Source organism: Brassica rapa, chromosome A08, assembly GCF_000309985.2.
Source record: "Brassica rapa cultivar Chiifu-401-42 chromosome A08, CAAS_Brap_v3.01, whole genome shotgun sequence".
Taxonomy (NCBI): Eukaryota; Viridiplantae; Streptophyta; class Magnoliopsida; order Brassicales; family Brassicaceae; genus Brassica; species Brassica rapa.
In genome coordinates, this window is record NC_024802.2 from 21,755,740 (window position 1) to 21,781,577 (window position 25,838).

General features: G+C 36.9%; 5 protein-coding genes and 1 non-coding gene across 11 annotated transcripts; 1 reads left to right on the forward strand and 5 right to left on the reverse strand.

The window, feature by feature from the left end:
• Positions 1-304: 304 nt before the first annotated feature.
• On the reverse strand, positions 305-2,231 carry LOC103836365 (nuclear transcription factor Y subunit C-9-like). Of its 5 annotated transcripts, none has more exons than XM_033277790.1 (4): positions 1,775-2,231; positions 1,695-1,730; positions 694-1,377; positions 305-610 (listed from the first exon to the last, which is right to left on the reverse strand). In XM_033277790.1, exon 3 carries the CDS (start codon positions 1,370-1,372, stop codon positions 716-718), a length of 657 nt encoding a protein of 218 aa, XP_033133681.1. In that variant the 5' UTR covers positions 1,373-1,377; positions 1,695-1,730; positions 1,775-2,231; the 3' UTR covers positions 305-610; positions 694-715. The 5 variants fall into 5 exon arrangements, with proteins under 5 accessions (XP_033133681.1, XP_033133678.1, XP_033133679.1 ...); XM_033277787.1 differs by having other exon boundaries at positions 339-610; positions 705-1,377; positions 1,775-2,224; XM_033277788.1 differs by lacking the exon at positions 1,775-2,231 and adding an exon at positions 1,545-1,594 and having other exon boundaries at positions 339-610; positions 705-1,377; positions 1,652-1,714.
• Positions 2,232-2,338: 107 nt separating this feature from the next.
• Positions 2,339-2,410, reverse strand: TRNAP-AGG. The gene has a single exon. It is a non-coding gene; the product is annotated as a tRNA-Pro (tRNA).
• A 554-nt stretch (positions 2,411-2,964) lies between these two features.
• Positions 2,965-8,939, reverse strand: LOC103836366 (sugar transporter ERD6). Its single transcript, XM_009112618.3, has 18 exons — positions 6,322-8,939; positions 6,125-6,187; positions 5,952-6,041; positions 5,777-5,836; positions 5,627-5,692; positions 5,468-5,533; positions 5,257-5,332; positions 5,105-5,169; positions 4,835-4,927; positions 4,684-4,764; positions 4,516-4,600; positions 4,327-4,370; positions 4,176-4,238; positions 4,034-4,093; positions 3,866-3,919; positions 3,668-3,727; positions 3,452-3,566; positions 2,965-3,313 (listed from the first exon to the last, which is right to left on the reverse strand). The coding sequence occupies exons 1-18, from the start codon at positions 6,619-6,621 to the stop codon at positions 3,189-3,191; spliced, it is 1,566 nt and encodes a 521-aa protein (XP_009110866.2). The 5' UTR covers positions 6,622-8,939; the 3' UTR covers positions 2,965-3,188.
• Positions 8,940-9,208: 269 nt separating this feature from the next.
• On the reverse strand, positions 9,209-12,349 carry LOC103836367 (sugar transporter ESL1). The gene is made up of 17 exons (XM_009112619.3): positions 12,135-12,349; positions 11,958-12,020; positions 11,773-11,862; positions 11,551-11,676; positions 11,403-11,468; positions 11,232-11,307; positions 11,080-11,144; positions 10,900-10,992; positions 10,736-10,816; positions 10,571-10,655; positions 10,431-10,474; positions 10,277-10,339; positions 10,126-10,185; positions 9,980-10,033; positions 9,838-9,897; positions 9,639-9,753; positions 9,209-9,555 (listed from the first exon to the last, which is right to left on the reverse strand). Exons 1-17 carry the CDS (start codon positions 12,279-12,281, stop codon positions 9,431-9,433), a joined length of 1,413 nt encoding a protein of 470 aa, XP_009110867.2. The 5' UTR covers positions 12,282-12,349; the 3' UTR covers positions 9,209-9,430.
• A 2,925-nt stretch (positions 12,350-15,274) lies between these two features.
• LOC103836368 lies at positions 15,275-18,438 on the forward strand. Of its 2 annotated transcripts, XR_004450449.1 has the most exons (3): positions 15,275-15,430; positions 15,569-16,394; positions 17,475-17,521. XR_004450449.1 is itself a non-coding variant. In XM_033277791.1 (2 exons), exon 2 carries the CDS (start codon positions 17,955-17,957, stop codon positions 18,402-18,404), a length of 450 nt encoding a protein of 149 aa, XP_033133682.1. In that variant the 5' UTR covers positions 16,018-16,394; positions 17,926-17,954; the 3' UTR covers positions 18,405-18,438. The 2 variants fall into 2 exon arrangements, 1 of the variants encoding a protein (XP_033133682.1); XM_033277791.1 differs by lacking the exons at positions 15,275-15,430; positions 17,475-17,521 and adding an exon at positions 17,926-18,438 and having other exon boundaries at positions 16,018-16,394.
• A 2,533-nt stretch (positions 18,439-20,971) lies between these two features.
• Positions 20,972-25,828, reverse strand: LOC103836369 (E4 SUMO-protein ligase PIAL1). The gene is made up of 17 exons (XM_033277786.1): positions 25,327-25,828; positions 25,122-25,190; positions 24,954-25,029; positions 24,773-24,838; positions 24,420-24,485; positions 24,256-24,338; positions 24,047-24,098; positions 23,895-23,969; positions 23,564-23,631; positions 23,429-23,477; positions 23,258-23,342; positions 23,070-23,171; positions 22,860-22,911; positions 22,717-22,768; positions 22,494-22,610; positions 21,827-22,411; positions 20,972-21,739 (listed from the first exon to the last, which is right to left on the reverse strand). Exons 1-17 carry the CDS (start codon positions 25,347-25,349, stop codon positions 21,221-21,223), a joined length of 2,139 nt encoding a protein of 712 aa, XP_033133677.1. The 5' UTR covers positions 25,350-25,828; the 3' UTR covers positions 20,972-21,220.
• Positions 25,829-25,838: the final 10 nt, after the last annotated feature.

Below are 25,838 nucleotides of genomic sequence, written 5' to 3' on the forward strand. Positions count from 1 at the left end.
CACGTTAAGTTTAAATAATTGAATAAAAATTAAGTTATTAAGTAGAAATAAAATCAATAAATTGATAATTCACTATTGATTAACTGACAAAAAACACAATTACAAGTGTTACTCATCTAAGTAGTTTCATCATGTGATCCTCATCAAACCGGCCTCCTCCTGGTAAGTGTTTCAAGTAAGGATGTATGATCCGGTTGAACCAACTCGAAGAAGTAAAACCGTATCAAACTGAATGCTATACAGTTTTCATTCGGTTTGCACATTCCATAATCCAAAAAATCTCTACATAAACCAAACCGCAATGGACATACCTAACTTTGTTTTAGTTCTAACTTTGGGATAGAAATAGAATCGCACTGAACTCAACCGAGCAGGTGAGCACTCATGAGAGACAATAAAGATAGACAATAACATTTAAATAAAAAAAACATGTCAACCACACTTCTTCCTTGCAGTTTATACATTCTTCTGTTTCATTTTCCTTAAAGAAAGGATTGAATACACGAACACTTAGATTCTTCTACAACACTGATTTCAAAAAGTGATATGATCTTTTAGTTTTCTTTGAAGTCTCCTCCTTTCTTAATTCCACTTGGACAAGACTAGAACTCTGCAAAAGAAAAGACTATGAGATTGTACCAAAAACATAAAACTATTAATTAGGCCTAAAATTAAAAAAAGTTGAAAACTCACAGTTTCTTTACCTAGGCTAGTTTTACTGGTCAGGTTGGCCAGGTCCCTGATGTTGCCACATGGGTTGACCCATATACAGGTTAGGTGGGTAAGCACTACCCGGGTTACCCATAACCATACCCGCGTTCCCTACTGGAGCAGTTCCTGAAGGCAAGTATCCATACGGGTAACCAGCAGCAGAAGCCTCAGGGACAGTCCCTCTCGGAATACTTCCCAAGACTTCATCCCTGAGATCCTCCCTAGGAACAATATCCACAAGGAAATCAAAAATGTCGGTTCTAGTCACAGCAGCTGCTATATCGTTCTTCTGCAACGTCCTTCTCTTGTTCTCCTCCGTGTGGTTCCAAGACCTGAGTGTCAGCTCCAAGATGAACATCTCGCAGGCCCTTGCAAACACGACAGGTGCCTCGGCAGAGATCATGCGTACATCCTCGTCAGCTTTCATGATTTTCTTGATTCTTGCAAGTGGAAGGCTGTGGTTTTTGAAATCAGTTGTGTTCTCAATCTCTTTGAATTGGTTCTGCCAAAAGACTTGAAGCTGTTGAGTTAGCTGTTGCTGCTGATGGTGCTGGTGAAACGCCATCTGGCCTGATGGTGCTGTAGGGCCTACACTCCCGGTTTGGTATGGGTTAGTGCCGTAGTTCATGGCTCTGGATTGTCCATGCTCTTGTTGGTCCATTCTCTCTATACCAGAAACAAAGAGAAAGCGCTTTGGATTGTTTAAAAGCTTTTTTCAATAAACTTTATGGCAATAATTAAAAATAAAATTATTAAGAAGACAACAATTATCAAAGATCTACAACAGCAACAAGTATGAAACTGAGCTTAATAATCAAAGAAAAACTACTTACTAGAAAACAAAGAGAGCAAAGTATCTTCTAACCACAGAAGAAGTGGAAGCTTTCCTGTAGCGCCTTATAATATGTGTGGATTCACTATGAATTACACAAATATATGCAAGAACAAAAAAATAACTAAAAATTAGGGACAGAGAGTGAGACCTTGGAGTTGGTTTTGAAAGGAGAATCTGAAGTTGATGACCAAAGAAAACACTAGTAGATCCTCTTGGGTGGGTAGAGTTGGAAGATCTAGTGTGATTTTATTTATGGCTTTTGCTTTTCTCCTTTTCGACTTTAACAATGAAGTAACAATAAGAAGACAAAACGAGTCAGTGGAAAGCTCTAAAAAGATAGGTGTCGTGTCAAGTACTGGGCTTTTGTCAAGATTCTTCTACTTTGTCAGATGGTAGTTTGTGTGTTTCATGTAATAAATTATTATTTCTTTGACTCAATAGAATATGCTGTATAATAAAGAATAAAAAATTGTAGGTATATTCACTTTACACCTCATTGTTGTCTTTTCCTAAAAGTAAGTTCACGAATCGTATGTTTAGTGAGTGCTCAAGAGCCAACAAATATGTATGCCAAACTCAATCCCTAGAAACTTATCAGCATAGGTTTACATATGCAGTTTACAATTCAGTTGAAACTGCCTAAATTGCTTTGTTTTGTGTTTAAGTCAAATAAAGTTGAACGTGTTGCCAGAACATCCTTGATACAAGCGCTACTTTACTTGCTAGCTAGCAAGATAGCTTAATATATGCACGTTGGTGTCTACAGATAAGGTGAAAATTTAGAAAAAAAATGGGGCATTCCGAGAATTGAACTCGGGACCTCTCGCACCCTAAGCGAGAATCATACCACTAGACCAAATGCCCTTATGTGCTTCCATAAAATTATTATTCTTGCTATCTAATCCACTTTGCTAGTTGAAATATTGTCTGCTTTGTTTCTATAAGTCTAGAAGGCTAGACCCATAGTCGGTTCAGCATCTGGTATAGTTATTTGTGAAATTCTGGTAACCAAATGCTATAGAACCCTTTAGAAAACGACATTCTACTTATTATTCTTACACATTGGTGAACCAGACTTAACCGGTATGCAAATGTGGTTTCCTATTCATTCTTGAACCAACGAAATACTCCTAAACTTGATTTCCAACTGAAAATCAACCAACACATGAGATAAATAATAGCAATGTGCATGCATCATTCTTCATCGGCAATCTTATCTAACAAATCAAAATATTCATCGAGATGCAAAGACAAAACTGTTCCATGTTTCATGAGAACCATCAACACGACCCATTGGTTCATCAACCATATCTTTAGGCATATTCCCTATATTGTTCAACTGCTCGAACTCTTCCACCGTCCGATTTATAGTTAGCATAATTGATCATGTACAAAGAAAGTATATATGGTCGGATGCGTGGTTATTGACATTTTTATTTAATTTATAGTTTAGAATATCACACAGAACTATATATTTTGATGCATACCTAACTAAAACCACACAGCTTCTTTTCAGACACGAAAAATACAAATTTATTGTTGTCATTTTCCCATATAAAATTAAATCCATACACAAATCTCATGTAAACCCACACCAATCATAATAATCGATTTTTCAATTACAATAATTGATTTGTATGAATCATTGTACAGAGTTGGAGAACAATGCTTGTATTTCTTCAAGTGATCGGCCTTTCGTCTCCGGTACTAAAAAGTATATAAATACAATCGAAAATGCGGAGACCATTGAAAAGATGAAGAACATTCCTTGAAAAAAATGAACGAAGAGACAATCAGTCACTTATAGCGAATTATTTCATAAAAGTAAAAACAGTAATTAAGTTTTGTTTTGAAAAGACAGTAATTAAGTTAAATACTATATTTATATCTACGTATTGTATTTACCTGATGCATTCCATTGTAGCATGAAGTTGAAAGTATATGTGATAACCCAACCAAATAACCAATTAGTTACGGTAACTAAGGTTCCCGCTGACACTTTCACATTCATGGGAAATATCTGCAAAGAAAACAAAACATATTTATTTGTATAGTTCACTCATCACTGATAAAACTAAGGGAACATATGAAATAAAAACATGAATATAAAAGTTGGAATACCTCAGCCATTATAATCCATGGTAGTCCTCCCATTCCCATCGCAAATGACACAATATGACCCTATACATTCCATAAATCACCAACTAAACTAATCAGCATTGAAAGAAGTTAATAAAAAAAAATTGAAGTTGTAACTTACAAAAATTGCATATTTTGTAACGGTATTTTAGAAAGAAAAAAAAAAACTAGGGCTAATACCAATACGCCAATGCAAGTGAGGATGGGAGTGAGATCCGGGAGAATTCCAAATGACTGCTCCACATTTAACAAATTTTAAGACAATAGTGCTTAGATGGTTGCATGTTTTATATCCATGTTAAGAAAATATTAGATTCACATTATAAGTATGAATAGACTTAAAATCACCTCGAAACCGTAGGAAACACTTAACAGCAAAGCACTTAAGCACATAGCAGCACAAGAAGACTGTTCAAATTTATATTAAAATAGTTTTTAGTTTGATGAAGACAAATCATAATAAGATTGTATTTGAGTTAGTATATTTAACCATTAGGAGTGTTCTCCTCCCCAATTTATCGACTATGATTGTTCCCAGCATTGCTTTTGGAACCTAAACAAATAATAATCACATTATTCATTCTTTTTAGTATTGAGATTTGTCTGATATTATAAATGTTCTTTTGTTCTTGAAAACTTACCATGATCGTGGCTATTACTGATGTGCCGATAGCACTAGGAAATCCTGAAAGCAAAATATATAAGTTAACATTTTCTAATTGGATTAAACTATTTACACATGACATGTACTAATGTATATTAAAGTGTATCATAACTAATTAACTATATAATATTGACATTAATATTTAGAATTTTCTCCTATAACTTACCTCCTTTTTGGAAGAGGCTACTGGCATAATAAGTTACACCCGAGCTACCGCTCAATTGTTGCAAAAACATTAAACCGACTCCAATCTGTATACAAATATAGTTGAAAACAGTCACATTTCATTAGCAACTATCTTTTTCTTAGTTCAAATACTTAACAAAAAACTTACAAGTAACGGATATGCATATCGTCTCTGAAACAATTCAGCCATTCGAGTTTCACCATCGAGCTCGGATAATTCTATGGTATCCTGTAAAAACAAATGAGAACCAATAATATATAATGGAAGATTTTCATTCCTAAAAATGTGAAGTTAATACCCTAATTGTGTTTGCTTCACGCGAAATGTCCACATCGGGTCCCCTAAGGCGTTGCAAAGCCGATCGGCATTCTTTATCGCGACCTTTTTTCGCCTGTCACACATATATAACATGAATCATGATATTATATAAAAGAACAAAAAAAAAAACAAAATGTTTATAAAATTGTTCGAACAAAAAAAACCGGGTTACGAGAAAAGAAAACGGACTATGATAGGTTATAATATATCCACAAAAACCAATACCACATGAAAATATAAATTAACCTACCAACCATCTTGGAGACTCGGGAATGAAAAATAAACAAAAAACGTGGAGCACGCATGGCATAAAACCTACAAACATAAGAAAGGAAATGTTAGCTTAAGCAGGTTTGAATTAAATCAATTATTCTTCTATATATGATATAGAAATAATCATACCGACTATTGCTAGCCATCTCCATGGAATGAAATTACCAATGATGAAGAAGAGTGCAATGCCGCAATTTTGCAACAGCTACAACACATTTATATAACAAAGTTTTATATTATTGCCCCGAATAACGCTTGGACCAAATCAGGCTGGATATGTTGATTAACTTGGTTAATTAGAACTTAAACCGGTCCAACAAATAAACACAATTTAACGTACTTGATTGGCGAACACAAACGATCCACGGACATGCTTCGGTGCAATTTCGGCTATATAGACTGGAATCTACATGAAACACACACCTTTGTATAAATGAATATATTTTTTCGTTATGTCGGCCAGTAATTTTTCATTTATGTGGTGAAAATGAAGTTTTACCACGTAGCTAAATAAACCAACACCGATTCCAAGTAATAATCTTCCACAGTCCAGCCACAATGCGTCCTTTAAAATATGAAATGTAAAACAATATAAAAAGATAATTTATCACTTCAATATAAACAAAACAAACAAGAAGTCGAAACAAACCTGGGCCAATGCTACCGCAAGCCAGCCTGCAAGGCAGAAGGCTTCGCAAAACAACATGGTCTGTTTTTTGTTGTTCAGAAAAGAGCGGTAAAAAAGGCAAGTATTAATTAGCAGGTTCAGTAGATGATAACCGGTAAAACCAAACCATATGACAAAATCAAAACCGAAAATTTACCCGCTTTCTTCCCAAGACGTCAGCGACTTTACCGCTGAAGACTGCACCAATCAAACCTCCTAGCGTCAAAACGGACGCGAACATAGAGTACTGCGTGATCAATACAATAGGTCAAATTAAAAGTCAAACTCAATTTTTTTATATATTTTTTTTTTGAGAAATATGATATTCACCTCTGCAACTGAGAGAGATAGATCTTTTGTGATCCCTGATTGGGCCCCCGATGAAAAACCGGCCTACAAAACCGACACAACCAAAAATTAATTAAGCCGTTCAGTTAGTTAGAAACATTCAGACTCGTAAACCGGATCATTTCTAGTTAAACCGAGTAAGCCGCGAATAGAATAGAGATATGGAGAAGATGACTCACGCCACAACCGGTGCAGAAAGAGCCAGAGACGGCAACAAAGGTGCTGAGGAATACAATGGCGGTAACACGACATTCACCATCGTCGTTTTCAGCTTTCTTGATAATATCTCTCGGTGATTTCTTGATAATATCTCTCGGTGATTTCTTGATAATACCTCTCGGTGATTTCTTGGCTATATCTCTCGGGGATTTCCTCGATAATCCAGTTTCAAGAAAAAGGTCATCGTTTGGGAACTTCCTCTCTCTTATGCTTAAGCTCTTCCTCAGTAACCCTTTCTCCATGCTTTTTTGTCTATCCATTTTACCCTTTTTTTTGTTATCTCGAAGATACAATAAAAGTTGATAAAAGAGAAAAAAAAATCAAAACAATTGGAAGAAAAGGTAAGTTGTGAGGACTTCGAAGTTCCTTGAAAGGTTCTTATGCAAATCGAGGATTGGATTTTTGTGTTTCGGATATTTTTATAATACGTCATAGTTAAATAATTGTCTATAGTTTATTTTGTAGGTTTTATATATTCAGTGGACTTGGTCGTGTACTGTGGGTGATCGTGCTCGCTGAGTTAAAATAATCTTTTACTATATTTGAAAAAAGAAAAAATCTTACTATATTTGTATAATGGCATTTTTGTTTTATCAGAAATTTTAAAATAGGTCGTCCTGCGTCGATTATTGATTTATATAAGAAAGCGGTTCAAAATTACACAATTTATTTTAAAATGGCTTTGTTTAGATTCAGTCATCTTCGTTGAACTTGACTATGTATTTGATTTTTATTTTCTATGATTGTATTTGCTTATACTTGTGTTGTACAGTGAATATATTTTATTTGTGTTTATTCCTAAATTTATACATGCAAATAGTAAATTCATTTGTTTATGTCTAGGTGTAATATATATTTATATACTTATTTTTGTCAATACATATTTGCATACAGTACTTGAGAAATGATGATTTAAAGGAATTTTATGCAGGCAAAGGCGATGAGTCTGTGAGAAATTGTAAAAAAGAAGAAGAATTATACATGTTTTTATCAAGATTGAGAATTGACAAGTCGTTGCGACTTTTATTTTTCTGGTAGACCATTCTTTGCTTTTTTCTTAAATACAAATATTTGACCATTCTGTGTACATACATGATACAGCCAAGGAGCAACAGCTATGAAGTTGATCCATTTCGAGTACTTTTAATTAATTTAAAAGTGATCAAAATCTCGTCAAAATCTAACTGATCTATATGCATATATATAATTGTTATAAAAAATATTAATGTTATATCGTTAAATATGGGTCACTTGTGATCTGTTTGGTCATAAATGCAATAACCAAGCTAGAGAGTAAAAAAAGTAGAAAGGAGCTTCGCGTTGGCTACATGCACTATACACACGTCTTTTCAACGTTTTCATTAATGTTCAGAGTGTGATTGTAATATCAACGCAACTTGGAGGAGTAAAAAAAGAAGAAAATTAGTGAAACATGAAATGAGAAGAAAATGTGAACTTCAGAGTAAACTTTTACTCTAGGAGAAAGAGAAAAAAAAAACTTAACTACAAAAAACATAAAAAGACAAGACAGTGTTTACTCTATGTCAGCATAGCTCCTTTTATTTTGATTGGGTGTTTACTGGCGCAATTCGGTGAAAACAGTTTTTACTCTACAAAAGTTGCGCTAAAAGTGACACACACTTTCAATCCGACCTACAACACCGTCGACCCATCCTTTTTCAAGAGTTAATTAGGTCCATGGAAAAAGTTGGAAATTACCAAATGCCATGCGCTGTTTGCAGAGCCCACAAAAAACAATCAAAAGCCCATTAGGACTTTTTTAACTAAGCGGATGATAAATAAAGATCGTCCCATTGTGAATTACGGTTATTCGGCAAAAAAACACTATCTCAAAGCCTATTAGTACTGTTTCGTTCCATTTTCTTGCCAAGTCTATTCCAAAAAGAATTGGACTACCAAGCCCAAATATTTAAAGTCCCATTTACTTTTGTTAAGTCACTGAATAAAAAAAACCTTGATCCATAATAGCTCACGACTACCTTCACTGAGTTTGTCAGCAAACTGTGCAGTGCGTAATCATACGCCACTATGTCGTAATCGACCAACTAACCTACTAGTCTGTCTATAACTGGGTAATGTTCAACAGATTTGCTTAACAATATTTTATCTATATTTCGAGTTGGTTTATCTTAAATTTGGTTTACTCTTATTTCTCCATAAGAAAATGACGCAGGTAACATAATGGAACGTTAGAAAAATGAAATTAAGGTCTATGCTTATTTTGCCTTTTATCATCTACTGAAATATCTTATATTGTTTAGTCGATTAGCGATTTCTAGAACAACTTTCCATTTTTATTTATTTTAAAAACTAACCTAATCAACGAGATCGTGGAAAGGTAAATTCATGAGATCATTCCCATATATTCTCTTTGTTCCCTTCTGATTTATAAAAACATATCTTTCCAAAAGTGATTCTATTTCTGTTTCACAAATCATGTCGATACGTCCAAGTGGCCAACTAGGAATACTTTAACACTGAAATGAATATCTTGGCCGGTACCACTTGTAAGAATAGATAATAATATTAAAGAATTAAATTTCAAGATATTTTTGTTAAAGTGCCCCAAAAAGTCAAGATAGCTAAAACGTCGTGGTTGAATATCTAAATGATTAATCTTTACTACTATAATTTATGATAATCTGATGTGTTAAGCCTGTCACATGTTTGCCAAGCTTTCATATAGTCTAAAAATAAACACCTCAACATTCAATAAAATTACATGATTGAAGCCGGAAAAAATGGAACAAAACTTCCAAACCAAATTATTAGTCGGCCAAAGTTTATTGTCTTATGAAAGTTACAGTGAAAGCAAAACACAGCAACTGAAAAGTAACTTTTATAATTCATTTGTGCATAAAGTGGGACTATACTATACATGAATGGGAGTAGCTGAATGACACACAAAGAGATCTAAACTCTTTTTCTTTCAAATGATCCATTTGTTCTGTTGTATAGAATGAGGAAATAATTATAACAAAAACTACTATAAACCTCCCCCCATCCCATTGGAATCCAAAAATAACTATGAACAGGTAAGTCTCAATCTCATTGTAGAAAATCTGTAAGAGAAGCTTGTATATCTTCTAGTGTTCTTCCTTTAGTTTCGGGTACCATCGCATAAATGAAGACTATACCCCCAGCGCAGATACTAAAGAAGATCAAGAATGTTCCTGAAAATATAAACTTAAGAAATGAGATAAGAGATGTAATAGAATTTGATCACTTTGAGAGTTTTAATTGACCATGTAAGTACCTGATGCGTTCCATTCAATCATGAAGTTGTAAGCGAAAGCTACAATCCAACTAAAGGACCAGTTGGCCAAGGTAACTAGAGTCCCAGCTGATACTTTAACATTCATTGGGAAAATCTGCAAAATCAAAATGTTTTAGAGCTGGAAAAAGCCTATTATATTGACTTTGAGGAGAAGTCTTTCTTTAATGTTGGTTTATACCTCAGACATGATGATCCATGGTAAGCCTCCCATGCCTACGGCAAATGAAGAGATGAAACCCTGATATTTTGGAATGTAAAAGTCAGATCAATTTTATACAGTGGCATTGCTTATTTATGTGGAAACTTTTATTCATACGTACCACTACACCAATGCATGTAAAAATTGGAGTGAGCTCATCGAGCATGCCATATGACTGTCCAAGAAGGAAAAATACAAATGAATAAATATAGCAGAATAATATCAAAGTTTGTATATCTTTTTGGTAAAACGAGTTGTATATTTTACCCGAAAGCTGAAGGAAAATGCGAGGAACAAGCTGCAAAGACACATTCCACTAGTAGAAGCCTGAAATCAAAGATCATCATTTCTTGTTAAAAGGTGCTAAGTTTCTTTGCTTCGTTTCACATTTGATCAGAAAAAGATAGAAAAAATTTACCAGTAGAAGCGGCCTACGTCCCATTTTCTCAACCAAAATCAGACCCAAAATAGCTTTTGGTATCTACAAACAAGAACACATGATGCATAAGTGTAGTCCTTGGAAGAATTTTTTTTTTTTCAAGAATAAAATGAAACTGTGTGCAAAGACATACCATGATCACTGCAAGAATCATTGAGCCAATGCTGCTTGGGAATCCTATCAAGTAAATATAAGAATTAAGATTTGTTACTCCAAATTAAAACAAATCAAGTATAGTTACATGAGGAACAGAGTTTGTTTTTGCTATTTTACCTCCTTTATCAAATACGCTACCGACATAAAACATAATCCCTGAGCTTCCAGAGAGTTGTTGTAGAAGCATTAGCCCCACACCAATCTGAAAAAGTTCACAAACTTTCAGTAAACGGCCAAAGCGAAAATCACATATTCACCACAAAAGGTTATAGAGTAACTTACAACAAGAGACGGAGCATATCTCCTCTGGAACAAATCCATAACCCGAGACTTTGGTCCTTCATTAAATAAGATCATCGTTTCCTAGAGTTGGAAAGTAAGTATTATTAGTAACCTTTTGAGGTGAAACAATAAGAAAAAATTTTAAAAAAAAGTGTAATATATACTTTGATAGTATTGGCTTCTTCAGAGACATCAGCATCCTCTCCACGGAGAAGCTGCAATGAAGCTGTACATTCTTTTTCAAGTCCCCATTTTCCCTACATACAATTTAAACCAAATTATAATTATTTACTTCACAATTTTTTTCCTATAAACATTAATTTTTTTACAAGATTTAAACATACCAGCAATCTAGGGGACTCTGGAATGAAGAATAAAGTCACAACTTGCAAAACGCATGGAATCAGACCTGAGAAAGAAACCAATAAATAAATCATTGTTCTCCCATCACTAAAGTTGCTAGAAAACAAAAGGTTTTTAAAGCAATTAAGCTTACCGATTAAAGCCAAATTACGCCAATGAACAAAATTTCCAATGACGTAGTATAATGACAACCCACAACTTTGCATCAGCTGTAACAAACGTTTAAATATTTGTTAGATCATATTAGTATATCAGAATATTTTCTGTCTAAACTCTTATTATTCCCTGATTATTTTGAAATTACCTGATTAGCAAATACAAATGCTCCTCGAACATGTTTTGGTGTTATTTCTGCAATATAAACTGGTATCTGGTTGCAACAGAGTTAACATAGTGTCAGTTTAAACTAACAAAAAAAATATTAATAAAGAGATGAGTAAGAAAATAATTACCACGTAGCTGAATAAACCAACTGCAAATCCAGTAGAAAACCTTCCAGCATCTAGCCAAATCGTGTCCTTTGCAAATGCTATTGCAAGCCAACCGGCGATGCAGAATATTTGAGCAAACCACATTGTCTGTTTTTTTTAAAGAACAAAGAGAAAATCAGTATAGGCAGGAAGTTTTTTCACCAAATAAAATACAGATGATATAAATGGTAAGTTTAAAATTACCCCTTTTCGACCGATAAGATCTGAGACTTTCCCACTGAAGATGGCACCAAACATGGCTCCAAAAGTCATGATTGAACCAAACATGGAGTACTAAAGAAGTAAAAAAAAGACAAATATAAGCAAAAAATAGAAGCTAGAATAGACTTTAATTGAAGAGGAATCATGAAATGGTTTTGTGTTCTTACTTGTGCAACAGAGAGGCCTAAATCTTTTGTGATCCCAGCTTGAGCAACTGATGAGTAACCTGCCTGTAATATACAATCCCATACACATGAATCATATAATTTTTTTGATATATATGATTTATTCTTATTGTTTTAAACAGAAAAAAGGAACTAAAGATGATGAACAATTTGACTTACCGCACAACCGAAACAGAAAGAGCCACAAACAGATACAAAGGTACTGAAGAGCACAACCACAGTGATACGACACTCGTTGATGTCGTTTCGATTCTTGTTCAGTAACAAACCAGCTTCCAGATTTCTTTGGTTCTCCGACATCGTCATCTTCTTGCTCTTTTATTAAGAGTATTTGCGATGATATGTGTTTCTGGTTGCTTTTTGGATTCGACGTGAAGACTAAGTCGAAAGAAAAGCTCATTTATATTCCATGAGTAGTGGACAAAGGAAAGCCAGAGGTCAGCTTCCATCTTTTCTTTTGTGTCACGTTTCCTTTTTGTTTTTTTTATATAAAATTTATTCTATTTGTTTTGTTTTCTTTTTCTTATTTGAACTCTTTAATTATTCTATTGCTTTTGTTCCATTTGATATTTTTTATTACTTGAGACTTTTTATTATTTAAAGTATGTGATTAATTTTTTCTCAAAAAAAGAAAGAAAAGAAGTATGTGATTAATCATCTTTATTAATTTGTTCTTTTGTTTTTTGACTTAGTGGCTGTTATCCCGTCTTTATTGGGTAACTTTGATAATGGTCCCTACCACGAATCGAACCTGTAATAGAGTGAATTTTGTGATGAATTATATATGTGATAGTGTCTAGATGCAGTTATGAACCTGTACTTACATAAACTAATTAGCTAAGATTTGTTATATTTTCAAAATTAATGGTATATTGAACAGAGCTATCCATAAATACATTTTTTGCATATATTTACGTAGAATTTAGAATCATCTAGGCATGCTTACATAGTTTATTTTTCCAGTATATTCGTTAAGTGTCTTAGAATTTGAATGTAGGATTTTTGTCAAAACACATGTTTTGCGTCATTAACCGATATAAAAGCACATGATTATTTTTTTTGTTGTTGTTGTCCAAACAAAAAAAAAATACTTGTCACATGCAAATGGATTGGTCAAACACATGCATGGTTCTCCCTAGTGAAAATTAAGAATAGACGTAAACTTTCACAAAAAAAAGAAGTAAACTACTAACATACATCATAATTGCAAGAATAACTTATTTTATAGTTAGAAATATCATATACTACTAATTAATATGCCTAATTGTTTTCTCTAACCACCGTTTTAAAAAGTCAAAACATCAATTGCCGCGTATACTGATAGACCAATAGTTCGAGTCTTAAAATACTCTTGAAAATAGAGTAGGATATAATATATCTTACGTGACTGCGCGTACGTGGTTAATCAATTTTGCCACGAATTGAAATGAGTTGTCACATTGAAATAGTAAACGCATTGTTAGAGAGCTTTGAAGTTTTCATTGAAAAAAGCCGTGTACGTTATCTGTTGCGTTAGAGTAATGAGCCAATTCGAGATTACTTGTAAGCAAAGCTAGAAACTTCATATCCATATTTAAATGTCTTACGCTCACCGGTATATCCTAGCATTTCAAATCTATGCCATATTTTCATATCTAGTTTGATAAAGACAGACTTTGATTACTTTTCCTGGAAATAAGAAGACCGATCATGAAACCATCAACAACCTTTAAAAGGTAACTGCTGTCCTATCTAAACCTTATCTTAAAAAGGAAAATTAAATGTAACTGTAGGCTTATAGGCTTATAGCCAAATGTGAGGTGTTAGATTATTTATTTTTTGAGACTCTCGAATGATATCACGAATCGTAATGTTTGATATGAATCACTGAATGTGCGTTAAAATTCTAAAAATTCAGTCATGAGAGATTGTCGTTGTTGTGTTTACTGATTTTATAAGTTTTTGAAAACTTGTTACGCTACATGAATATATATCAAATGTTTGGACTGTTTGCATATTGAAAGACGATGGCTTGTTGAGTGGATCTTATCATCTCTTGGCACATGCATTGAGAAAAGTCAATGGTCGAGTAACAAGCTTACAAGTGTAATGAGTTGAAATGTCGTAGCAGTGTAGTATTTTGTCACTGCTAGTGATTGGTTTCTCAGGAACAAAGCCGAAGCTGGGTTTTACGGGACTATAGCTATTTTAGGTGAATTTTAGTAAAAGTTTTTGTTTGACAATTTAAGAAGAGAAATTACACCATGTAACCAAAAAAAAAAAAAAAACCTCCATTCTCTATCTTCTTTTCTTTTCCTATTTCTCTCTAACTTTTTCTCTCAAAATCTAATTTTATTTTTGTTTTGGTTATTTCACCAATTCTTCTATTTAAGAATATAATATTTTTTTAAAAGAATTATGGAATAATGCGATTGTTTTATCTGGATGTACGACACTTCTCGGGAATCAGCGGCGAACCTACGTTATACAGGAAGGGACAACTGCCACCACTCAAAACTAAAAACAAACTTAATTACACCAAAATTATTAAGATTCTGCAGTTTGGTTGGTTGAAATTCTCACTCTGCCCCCACTCAGCTAAGGCTCGAGTCTTCCCTCTTGACCCCTTTTCTTCTAATTTTCTTCTCATTTTTTTATTGTCTGATTTTTTTGTCCACGTGTTATATTAATTATTTTTCTTGATTTTTTTTTGTTCTTTCATTAATTTCTTTGTTCCTCATTTTTTCATAGTTATTACTATTTTGTTTTAAACAAATTGTTCTAATACTTGTTCATTTCATTTGGGTAATGGGTTCATTTTGTTTTCTTCATTTAGTTATAAAAATAGTTTAGTTGTATTAGTATATTATCTCTCTATGTTTTCTTCTAAATTTTATCTTTATTAAAAAAATAAAACACAATTGTGTAATATTATTAAATAATTTTTTTTATCTCCACTCAAAATATTTTTTAGATCCGTTGCTGCGGTGAATCATGGCTAAAACCCTAAAACTGATATGATGTGCGAGTTGGAAATTGGAATCATGAGCTTGTTTGAACGTGACTTTTGGTTAATAGAAAAGACAAATACTATACAAGCATGGGAACATTCTACAGTTACAGACAAGTGGAGCTCCAGACAGAAAAATATAATAATAGAAATAGATATTGGTTAAGAGATAAAAAAGTGTGCAGTTATTAAAGAAAAAAAGAGATAAAAAGTGTGACAACTGTTTATTTATTTATTTAGTGGGAATCATCTCGTGGTGCATTGGATCCAGTATCTCTCCTTCCTACAGATCTCCAATATTCGATAATAAGCAGCCACGAGGCTGGTAACCATACATTCATATAATGTTCTCTTGTCGTCTTTCCTATCTTTGATTTCCCCTCAAATAATGTCTTTTTGAGTATAATATCAGAAGGTATGGAATAATAAGTGAGCTTCGGTGTTCGTGAAAGAACAATACCAACAAGTTCGTGTTTATTTTATTTGAATAATTCACGTTTTTAGCATGATGAACACAGTACCTACCAATGCATAACTTAGATCTACGTTCTTTCTAATTGGTGATATGATTTTAATTAGTATTTTTTTTTGTCTTTGGTTTCAGGACTAAGATTTAATAAACTCCAAGTACAAGTTCCAATTACATATATATATGGAAGAAATGACAAATGTAAACAAAGATAATTAACCATAAGCCAGTGTTGATGGTATAAATTGGTGTATCTATTAACGGTACAGGTTTTGAAAGCCATGAAATAGGGTGCTGAAATAAACTTATTTTAACATGCTCTCTAGTTGTGCTTAAAAAAAAAAAAACATGCTCTCTAGTTTTTTTAAATCCGAAAGAAATATGAGTTAGATGTCCGAATATTTTAGGTAAGCAAAAAAGGTATTTAAAACGTTATTCTTTTAGGTGAATTGAGATTTTGGGGGAACATGATAGGAAAGGAACTGTGGCCTATGAAATGAATGTTGAGAAATGGACTATAGCCTGGACCACAGCCAAAGTGTAACGGCCCGGTTCCTGGCCCATAAAAATTTCCCAAAGATTATGGGCTTCTCTACAACCCATTTGACAAAACCCTAGGGTTTCCCCTTCCCTTTACTATAAAAAGAGATGCAGTCTCCCTTTCTGCCTCATCACAAATCTGAAGCGAAGCCCTGCAGAGAATTCCCGGAGGTCGAAAACCCTAGCCGTCGAGCTCTCTCTCTCTCTCTCCTGCGCCGTCTCTCTCTCTCTCCTCTCTCTCTCCCGCGTGTCGCTCTCTCTCTCTCTCTCTCTCCTCGCCGTCACCCTCTCTCTCTCCTTGCCGTCGCACGCTCTCTCTCTCTCTCTCTCCCTCTCGCCGGCGCCGTGAAGGGGTGGTGCTGACCAGATCTCAACCTTCTCAATCCTCGTTTCCAGATCCAGATCCAGATCTAAAACTAAGGTGGAGTGTTTCGAACCCAACCTTCTTTCATGGTTCTGTATACTCCTTTATGTTGGAGTTAGGCTTGATTAGACCCTGATTGGGAGTTAGGTTGATAGGACATGGTATTGCTAGGATGATAGATGAATGAATCATGATGCATAAGAACCCTCATACTGATAAATGGGACTTGATGAACTGAATTGAATTGTCGTGGTAATGATTGATTGGTAGTTGATACTTGTATGTTTGGTTGTGTTGTCCCATGTGTTGTTGTGATTGAAGTTAGGATGCTAGAGAGGAACAAATGCTAGGATGATAGATGAGCAATGATTATAAACGTTATTGAAGTAGAACTTGAATGCGATGTGTATTGTGTGTGACACCGATAACGGGTGGCGTCTAGTGATTTAGTCCAAGTTCAAGTATGAATGAAAAGGGAAAGTAATTGGGAATGGGGAGGATTAAGTGAAAACGATAAGGAAGTGAAATGATAAGTAAAAGTATGAAAGAAGGATGTTAAGGTTAAGCATGGGTGGGAAAGCATATAGAGAGTCTAAGGTTTGTAGGTGGGGTAAGTAGTCCACGCTAGGTATCCATAGGAGATGTGGCGAATCCACATGAATATGGAAGCACCCATAGGAGATGTGGCGAATCCACATGAATATGGGGTAGAAGCCTAGTGGGGGGCTACCCACTGAGGAAAAGAGGAAAAGAGGAAAAGAGGAAAAGATGAAAAGTTGGAAAAGGATGTGCATTGTAGGGTTTTAGCTCATGGTCGGGTAACGGGGAGTTAAAGGTGTCATAGGGTCGGGTCGGACGGACAAGAGGAGTCGGTTAAGTCTAGGGTTTGACGTGTGTGGCAATGAGTGAGATCATTGTATTGATTGATCGCTAGGTTGTTAGAAATGAATGGAAGTGATTGTGGAAATTGCAGATAACATTAGGAAATGATGAAAATGCATTAACTGATTGTAGTGGCTAGTCAGTCCTAGTTCCCGCATGGAGTAGTATAGAGTGTCATGCGGGCAGGCTGGTCTAGAACCACTTCACTGAGTAACTTGTTGCTCACCCCTCCATTTCCATTTTTCCTGTGCGCAGGACTGTAAGTAGAAGTATATGGATGTGGGTATGACGGTATTTCAAAGAAGGTTATGCGCTCGTCTCTCGGGACCAGTAACGGGACACGTAGGGTTGTCTAGATGAGTAGACACGTGTCCATAACGCCCCTTCGATAACCCCGGTCGGACTCCGGGGGATCGGGCTGTTACAATTGGTATCAGAGCGGGTTAAGATCCCTTAGTTCTGTCCTAAGGGATCGGCATTTCCGACGTTTAAAAAAAAAAAAAAAAAAAAAAAAAAAAAAAAAAAAAAAAAAAAAAATATTTTTATATATTTCGTTTTCGGAAAAAAAAAAAAAAAAAAAAAAAAAAAAAAAAAAAAAAAAAAAATTTGCAATATTACTAAGTATTTTCGGATTGTGAAAGAATTAATTGAAAATCCCACTATACCCATACTTCTATTATGGTTCTGATTGAAATTCTTATTGCAGGATTTTCGCTTGACCATTACGAGTGGAGGATGCCGCGTATGCACTACGGACGGAGGAACACCAGGGAGTATGCCCAAAGGCGTCACTATGACAGGGAGGGTAACTTGGTGCTACCCATGTTTCCGGATCCTGAAGAACAGTACAGGGAGTTCCCATTCAGGTACCCGCACGAGCAGACTGTGAGGCATAAGGTGTTGATGCCTCATTTCCAGAGGATGGCTATGGAGACACGCCTACTGCAGGGCAATGCGAGGTTCCAGCTTGCAACCGAAGAGGGACCCCCGAGGAAGCGTGGCCGTCCCTGCAAGACGCCAAGTGCAGCAGGGGGACCCCCAAGGGTGTTCACCGGGAAGTGCCAGTGGAGTACTGAGCAAGAATGCTCAGGAGGACCGATCAGTCGCTGGATACACGGAGGACTTCATCAACCAAGCCAAGCTGTGCAAACCGAAGAATGCAGAGACGTGGTGCATATGGTATAAGAACGGGCTACGCAAGGAGCTCCAGGCGCAGTTGAGGGGGTTTTGGAGCCCTTGGAGTTCGCGTTAGTGAGGCGGATGGCAGGTTTCGCCATGGAGGCAGAAGAGAAGATTGCAGCCGATGTGGCCGCTCTCTCGAGCATGGAAGGAGGAAACCCGGGTGGGGACGTCGATGGCCATGAGGTGCCGGTAGGGACACCCGCTAAGGGAAAGCGGGGGCGTCCGCGAAAACCACCTACAGTAACATGTGATTGTGACGTACTGGTCCAGATGGTTCAGAAGCCACGCAAGGTGAGAGATTACCTGGAGGAGTTCTTGGATACGGCCAAGATGTGTCAACCGAAGCCAGCTGAGGAGTGGTGTCATCTGTTTAGGGCCGGGCTACGTGGGGATATTCGTGAAGAACTCGTGGGAGTCCTGGAGCCTCTGGAATTTGCACTGGTGAGAAGGATGGCTAACCAAGCACTGCACGCGGAGGAGTGGTTGGCGGAAAAGGAGGCGGAGGCCGAGGAGGGCCGCAGAGGGCGATGAGACCGAGTCCCGCTGCCCCTCGCCATGTCAATGTGGCTAGACGAGATCCTAGAGACGATTCGTAGGAGTAGGACACGTGTTTCGCTATTGGTTTTATTTTATTATTGGTTATTGGAGTTGGTGTTCCTTCCCTTATTTACGGCATTCTGTATTGTGCAGATGTGCTGCTGGGTTTTCTTTTACAAACTATTGTAGTCCTACTCCTTTTTTATTTATGACATTCCTTCGTTGGTTTTAAAGATTCCCAGTAGAGTTATCGTGTCATGTATGCCTCCCTTGATTGTTGTGTGAATGTGTGAATCCATTTTGGTAACGAACGATTGGTCTGAAAGATGTGGGCTTTGGAATTCGGGGACGAATTCCGATTAACGGGGGAGGATTGTAACGGCCCGGTTCCTGGCCCATAAAAATTTCCCAAAGAATATGGGCTTCTCTACGGCCCATTTAGCAAAACCCTAGGGTCCCCTTCCCTTTACTATAAAAAGAGATGCAGTCTCCCTTTCTGCCTCATCACAAATCTGAAGCGAAGCCTGCAGAGAATTCCCGGAGGTCGAAAACCCTAGCCGTCGAGCTCTCTCTCTCTCTCTCCTGCGCCGTCTCTCTCTCTCTCCTCTCTCTCTCCCGCGTGTCGCTCTCTCTCTCTCTCTCTCCTCGCCGTCACCCTCTCTCTCTCCTTCCGTCGCACGCTCTCTCTCTCTCTCTCTCCCTCTCGCCGGCGCCGTGAAGTGGTGGTGCTGACCAGATCTCAACCTTCTCAAATCCTCGTTTCCAGATCCAGATCCAGATCTAAGACTAAGGTGGAGTGTTCGAACCCAACCTTCTTTCATGGTTCTGTATACTCCTTTATGTTGGAGTTAGGCTTGATTATGATTGATTGGTAGTTGATACTGTATGTTTGGTTGTGTTGTCCCATGTGTTGTGTGATTGAAGTTAGGATGCTAGAGAGGAACAAATGCTAGGATGATAGATGAGCAATGATTATAAACGTTATTGAAGTAGAACTTGAATGCGATGTGTATTGTGTGTGACACCGATAACGGGTGGCGTCTAGTGATTTAGTCCAAGTTCAAGTTGTTTGTGAATGAATGAAAAGGGAAAGTAATGGGAATGGGGAGGATTAAGTGAAAACGATAAGGAAGTGAAATGATAAGTAAAAGTATGAAAGAAGGATGTTAAGGTTAAGCATGGGTGGGAAAGCATATAGAGAGAGTCTAAGGTTTGTAGGTGGGGTAAGTAGTCCACGCTAGGTATCCATAGGAGATGTGGCGAATCCACATGAATATGGAAGCACCCATAGGAGATGTGGCGAATCCACATGAATATGGGGTAGAAGCCTAGTGGGGGGCTACCCACTGAGGAAAAGAGGAAAAGAGGAAAAGAGGAAAAGATGAAAAGTTGGAAAGGATGTGCATTGTAGGGTTTTAGCTCATGGTCGGGTAACGGGGAGTTAAAGGTGTCATAGGGTCGGGTCGGACGGACAAGAGGAGTCGGTTAAGTCTAGGGTTTGACGTGTGTGGCAATGAGTGAGATCATTGTATTGATTGATCGCTAGGTTGTTAGAAATGAATGGAAGTGATTGTGGAAATTGCAGATAACATTAGGAAATGATGAAAATGCATTAACTGATTGTAGTGGCTAGTCAGTCCTAGTTCCCGCATGGAGTAGTATAGAGTGTCATGCGGGCAGGCTGGTCTAGAACCACTTCACTGAGTAACTTGTTGCTCACCCCTCCATTTCCATTTTTCCTGTGCGCAGGACTGTAAGTAGAAGTATATGGATGTGGGTATGACGGTATTTCAAAGAAGGTTATGCGCTCGTCTCTCGGGCCCAGTAACGGGACACGTAGGGTTGTCTAGATGAGTAGACACGTGTCCATAACGCCCCTTCGATAACCCCGGTCGGACTCCGGGGGATCGGGCTGTTACACAAAGGATGTACGTATCGGACAAAACTCTTATCATCTGATTGTTTAATGTCTAGTGAGTGTTTTTAAGTTCTGCTTAAATTAAGAAACGCACTACTACACACCTGCAATGACGTACCCGAATCTAAACTTTTTGGATTTACGTTAAAGCTTTTAGGATTCATTTATTACAAAAGGATTACAAAATACAGAAATGTTTATAAATCTCAAAAATACCCCATATACATTATACATACCGGAAGCCAAAACCGGTTAGTAACAAGAAAAATCGACCTGTATAACTATTTGGATTGTGTTAAAGAGGATTTATGCTATTGCTACAAACCGTTGTAGTGCATATCTAAAGGCTAAAGCCATCAGAAAATCACCATGTCTCAGGAGGCATTGACCAGACCGAGCCCTGCGTCCCAACACCTTCACCCACGGGAACTGAACCGATTCCAGCTTCCGTTTGTAGAGCTAAAAATGCTTGAATCTCATCATCTAGACTGTTATAGTAACCTGTTGGTTGAGGCTGAGGAAGTGTTTGAGCTTGTGCCTGAACCGGCATATTATTATAAGCTGTTGGCTGAGGAAGTGTTTGAGCTTGCGTCTGAACCGGCTGAGTAGGTCGAATGATCATGTGGTCATACCCCGTGGAACCTGGCGTTAGGCTGCCTCGCATCCGGAACTGTGGGCGCCAGTTTCCTGTGTTAGCAGGAGTCAAATTCATGGACTCACGCGATGCTGCACCACCAAGATTCCGTCTTTGAACAGGTGTTTGCATGTGTCTCTGGACGGAGGCTCCTCCATAGTTAACACCTAAAGTTTGGGGACGTGTAATGGCAGATGGGATCGGTCTGTCCTGTACAGTGGACAGGCTCCTGGTGGGAAGCCTCTGGTTCTGCCAACAGACGAGAACATAATTTTTAGACAGACGAAAAACAGAACAAAACAAAAAATAACAATCGAGTAAAAATAGATGACAAACCTGCAGTGCATACTGGTGATGCAACGGAGGAGGCATGGGTGTCGATGGAGTTTGAGTTGTGCTATTTCCATAGATGTGGTTCCATCTCTCCATCAAATCAGTGGTTCTCCCAAGACAATTTCTAAGAGGCGTAACATGTGACCCTTGAAACTGAGAAGACTGAGCACCAGACATTGATATGTGAAAGCTGGCCGTATTTGTAGCTAATCTCTCTAGCGGATATGGGTTGGTTCGAATGGCATCTCTTGCTGCTGAGTTGACGAACTGTTGCTGCCCATCAGAAGTATTCAAAGTTTGTGGCAACTCTGGCAATGCGTCGGTTGAAGCAGAAGACGGACACTGAATCTCGGACACACAAGGCTTCTGTTCATTGGCATGAGTGCCTCCGGATGTTTCCATTTCATCCTCATCTCTGGTAAGATCCAAAACAGTAGGCCCCAGGTTATGGAAACTAGTTGGGTCCCCGTGTCCATGAGTGGTTTCCGGCACAGCTCCCACATTCTCATCGTTCTCCGTTACAACCTTCCATGATCCATCAGAAGAGATAACCACATCCGTAGCATTACGTCCAGCCTCTTCTAGAATCTGTGGATATTGGACAAGGTTGGTTATACAATGTAGGATGTAAAAAGATGTACCACCAAGTAACAGTAGTAAAGCTACTTACCTTTCTCATGTTTTGATCTACACGGATGTCAGTATAGCAGACAGACTGATTGCAATGCGGGCAGCGCCACGATGGTATTCTCGTATTTATTTTGACATAGTTCCACAAATCAAAACACTGCAACAGAAAAATCACAATATATTATAATTTGTCGTACTAAACAGATATCAAAACACAAGACTGATACTATCATTTCTCGTACTAAACAGAAAATGTGCGTCACCTGAAGATGTTTACAGGCATGACCCTTCACAGGAAGTTTGAAACGTGTCCGGCTGTTACAGTGGTGATGATTAAATCTTTAAAGGCTAAGGTAATTGTGAAAGCAATTTCTTTAGATGTAAATCTAGATTAACATCCCCGTACCTGATAGGACAACTGAGAGATATCCTTGATGGGCCCTCAATTACGTCACAATCTACAGAAAAAAATGAAAAAAGACAAACAATGGTTGATCTAGAGAAGAGTTTTCTCAGAAAAAATGTATGAATGTAAAATGATTACATGACTTCATTGTGGGATGTGCAAGAAACCTTAAGCGAATGGTTTTTTCTCCTAGTGACTAAAGGCTCTTACCTGAATTTGATTCAGTGACTTCAGAGCGAACATAATCTTTCAGCAACGGATTGGCCGGCAGTGATATGGTATCAAACAAGGCAATAATAATGAAGTAACTACCTATAACAAATGGACATCAAATCATTATCGATGCAAATGAGAAGACGAAACAAAGATGATGTCTAAAATAACAATTGAACATAAACCTCCAAAACAGCCTATTGTTTGGAGAAGATTTGACCCAGCGTTGAGCAGGCTAGTAACATTCGTTGGACACTGCGGCCCAGTATCCTGAAAAAGTTGCAATAAACAATTTACTTGTAAAATAGTAAGTACTTCAAAAAGATATCCGAGAGAAACAAGCGAAATGCACAAACCATTGATAAGCCATATCTCTTGTCAACGCCCTTTCCATTCAACAGAAAGCTGTAATTTCACATAAAAGCCATGTGGTTAGTTAACATACAGAAACAGTTTCCCAAAACGGAAAAGGGAAAGCAATACAACCACACCTGACTTCTTGAGGATGTATAATACAGCTAGATTTGCTTATGTCCTCTGTCCGGAAAACAAATAATCCCTGAAGAGCAAACAAGAATCTCGTAATCATAATATGCGGAAGATTCAAAAATATAAAATCAAAATGCTGAAGTGATACAACCGGCAAAGCTTAAACTTAAGCTTAAAAGTACATTCATGCATCTATATACCTAGTTGCACTAAAAACTTGAATGCAGGAGATTTATGAGCGACAACAGCGAATTTAAATGAAGACGCAGAAGCTAACACCAAGACTGGCAGAGTAATAAAACGCATATACATAATATAAATTCCAATACATACCACTTTCTGTTTGGGAGAATGTTGCAACATCTTTTTTGAAATATAGAAGTCCTTCATCAATATGTTTGATTCTGCCTGCCAGAAGAGAACAAAAAGCTAACTTAGCACACTCTAAAAGCTGCTCAGAACTGAATAAGGACAAAAAAAATCACCTCCGACTCAGAAGAAACAAGAATTTGCCCCAGCTTTGTAAATGGATAGAACCTACAGAGTGAAAAAGGAGAAGAATCAAACAAACGAATGTTCCGATCTTATTACCCTTGCTAGTGTGAGATAAGTGAATGAACTAGTTTGTCTAAGAAACTATCAGATATACTCGATTACTCATTAGTTAAAGTAGCATAAAGAAACTGCAGCCTACCTCTCCATGACCTGCGGAATTAGACTGACGGGACTACTTAGACCAGAGGCGACGTTTTCAGCACCGCTGAAACCCTTCCACATCTGTACAAGAAGAAAAACATCACTACATAAAGAATCCTGAACATTCTAAAAAATTAGAAGTTCGTCTGGAACTACACATACAGAGTCTACAAGAGCCAGCAGTTCTTGAGTTTCTCTCTCCGGGAACCATCCAAGCTCACAAGCAGTCTGTCCGAGAAACACAAACACATTATCATATATATACCTCGAATAAATAACCTATACAGTACCCGTTATATCTAAATCAAACCTTTTAAATCAAGCACAGGAATTACCAAAGGCATGATTAACTTACGATTTGACGTTTTTTTGTTTTTTTTTTCAATTTTCAGCTAAAAAACGCTCATATATGTTATTTAAAAGATAGTTCTTAGTTAAAAACTAAAAAAACTAAGAAACGTCTCTAAGCTAAGAACCAGGTTAAGAGACCGGAGTTAACTCTGTTCTTATGTTACCTTAACTGAGATCATCAGCACCATTAACACAGCCTTCGTTTCATCATCACATCTACGTCGACACACCTGCACCAAACAACACAGAAACAACAGCAGCATGAGTACACTAACCCAAACAATAAGAACCAACTTTAAAAAAAAAAATTGAAACTATATAAAGACAAAAAAAAAGTAAACAAACTTGATTGAGGAGTGTCTTAGCAAGCTCTTGAGCATCCACAGGAACTTCATCGTTCCCAATTGAGGCATCGATTCGACTGCAATTCGCAAAAAACCCTAATTACAATCTATGGAAGATTCCACCGAATAATTAAGAAAGAAATGCAGAGTGACACAAAAATCAATTTACTTAGCGAGGGAGAAGCAGTAAGCGTGAAACTCTTTGTTGCTCTCGACAACTTCACTGCGATGGTTCAACCTATACGTAAACAATTGAGAATGCTCGTTTAACTCTTTTTTTTTTTTAAATCGAAACTATTAAACAAATCAAAAAGTCAAACAACACAGATATAGAATATTTGACTAAACACACAGTATAAGAGAAGAGAGAATACGTAGAACTCGTCGGAATCACCATTGATGAATCTTCTTCAGTCGTCTCCGAGAAGTTAATCCCAAAACCGTCACGACGACGTAAGCTGCTAGGCAGAAGCTTATAACCAGCATTTTTAAAACTGGACCGGAAGCTGAGTCAGATAGTTTTTGAACCATGGTTTATAATATGGTTCGATCGGTTCAAATCTGGTTCAATATTCTAATTTAATATGTTTTTAGTACATAAATCTAAAAATAATTTTAGTAAATATGATACATAATTAAAATATAAATAAATTTCAAACATAATATAAATTAGTTTTATGTTTAAATAGATGGTTTATAGATTTTTGATAGTTTAATTATTTTTTTATCAGTTTAATAATTTTGAGATCTAATCCGGTTAAGTGATTGGTTCATGGTCGAACCACTTTTAGATCCAATCTAGCTGTGTAATCGGTTTATGGTCGAATCCGATTCAATCATCGGGTTGGTCCAGTTTTAAAAACACTACTTATAACTTTCTTATAGT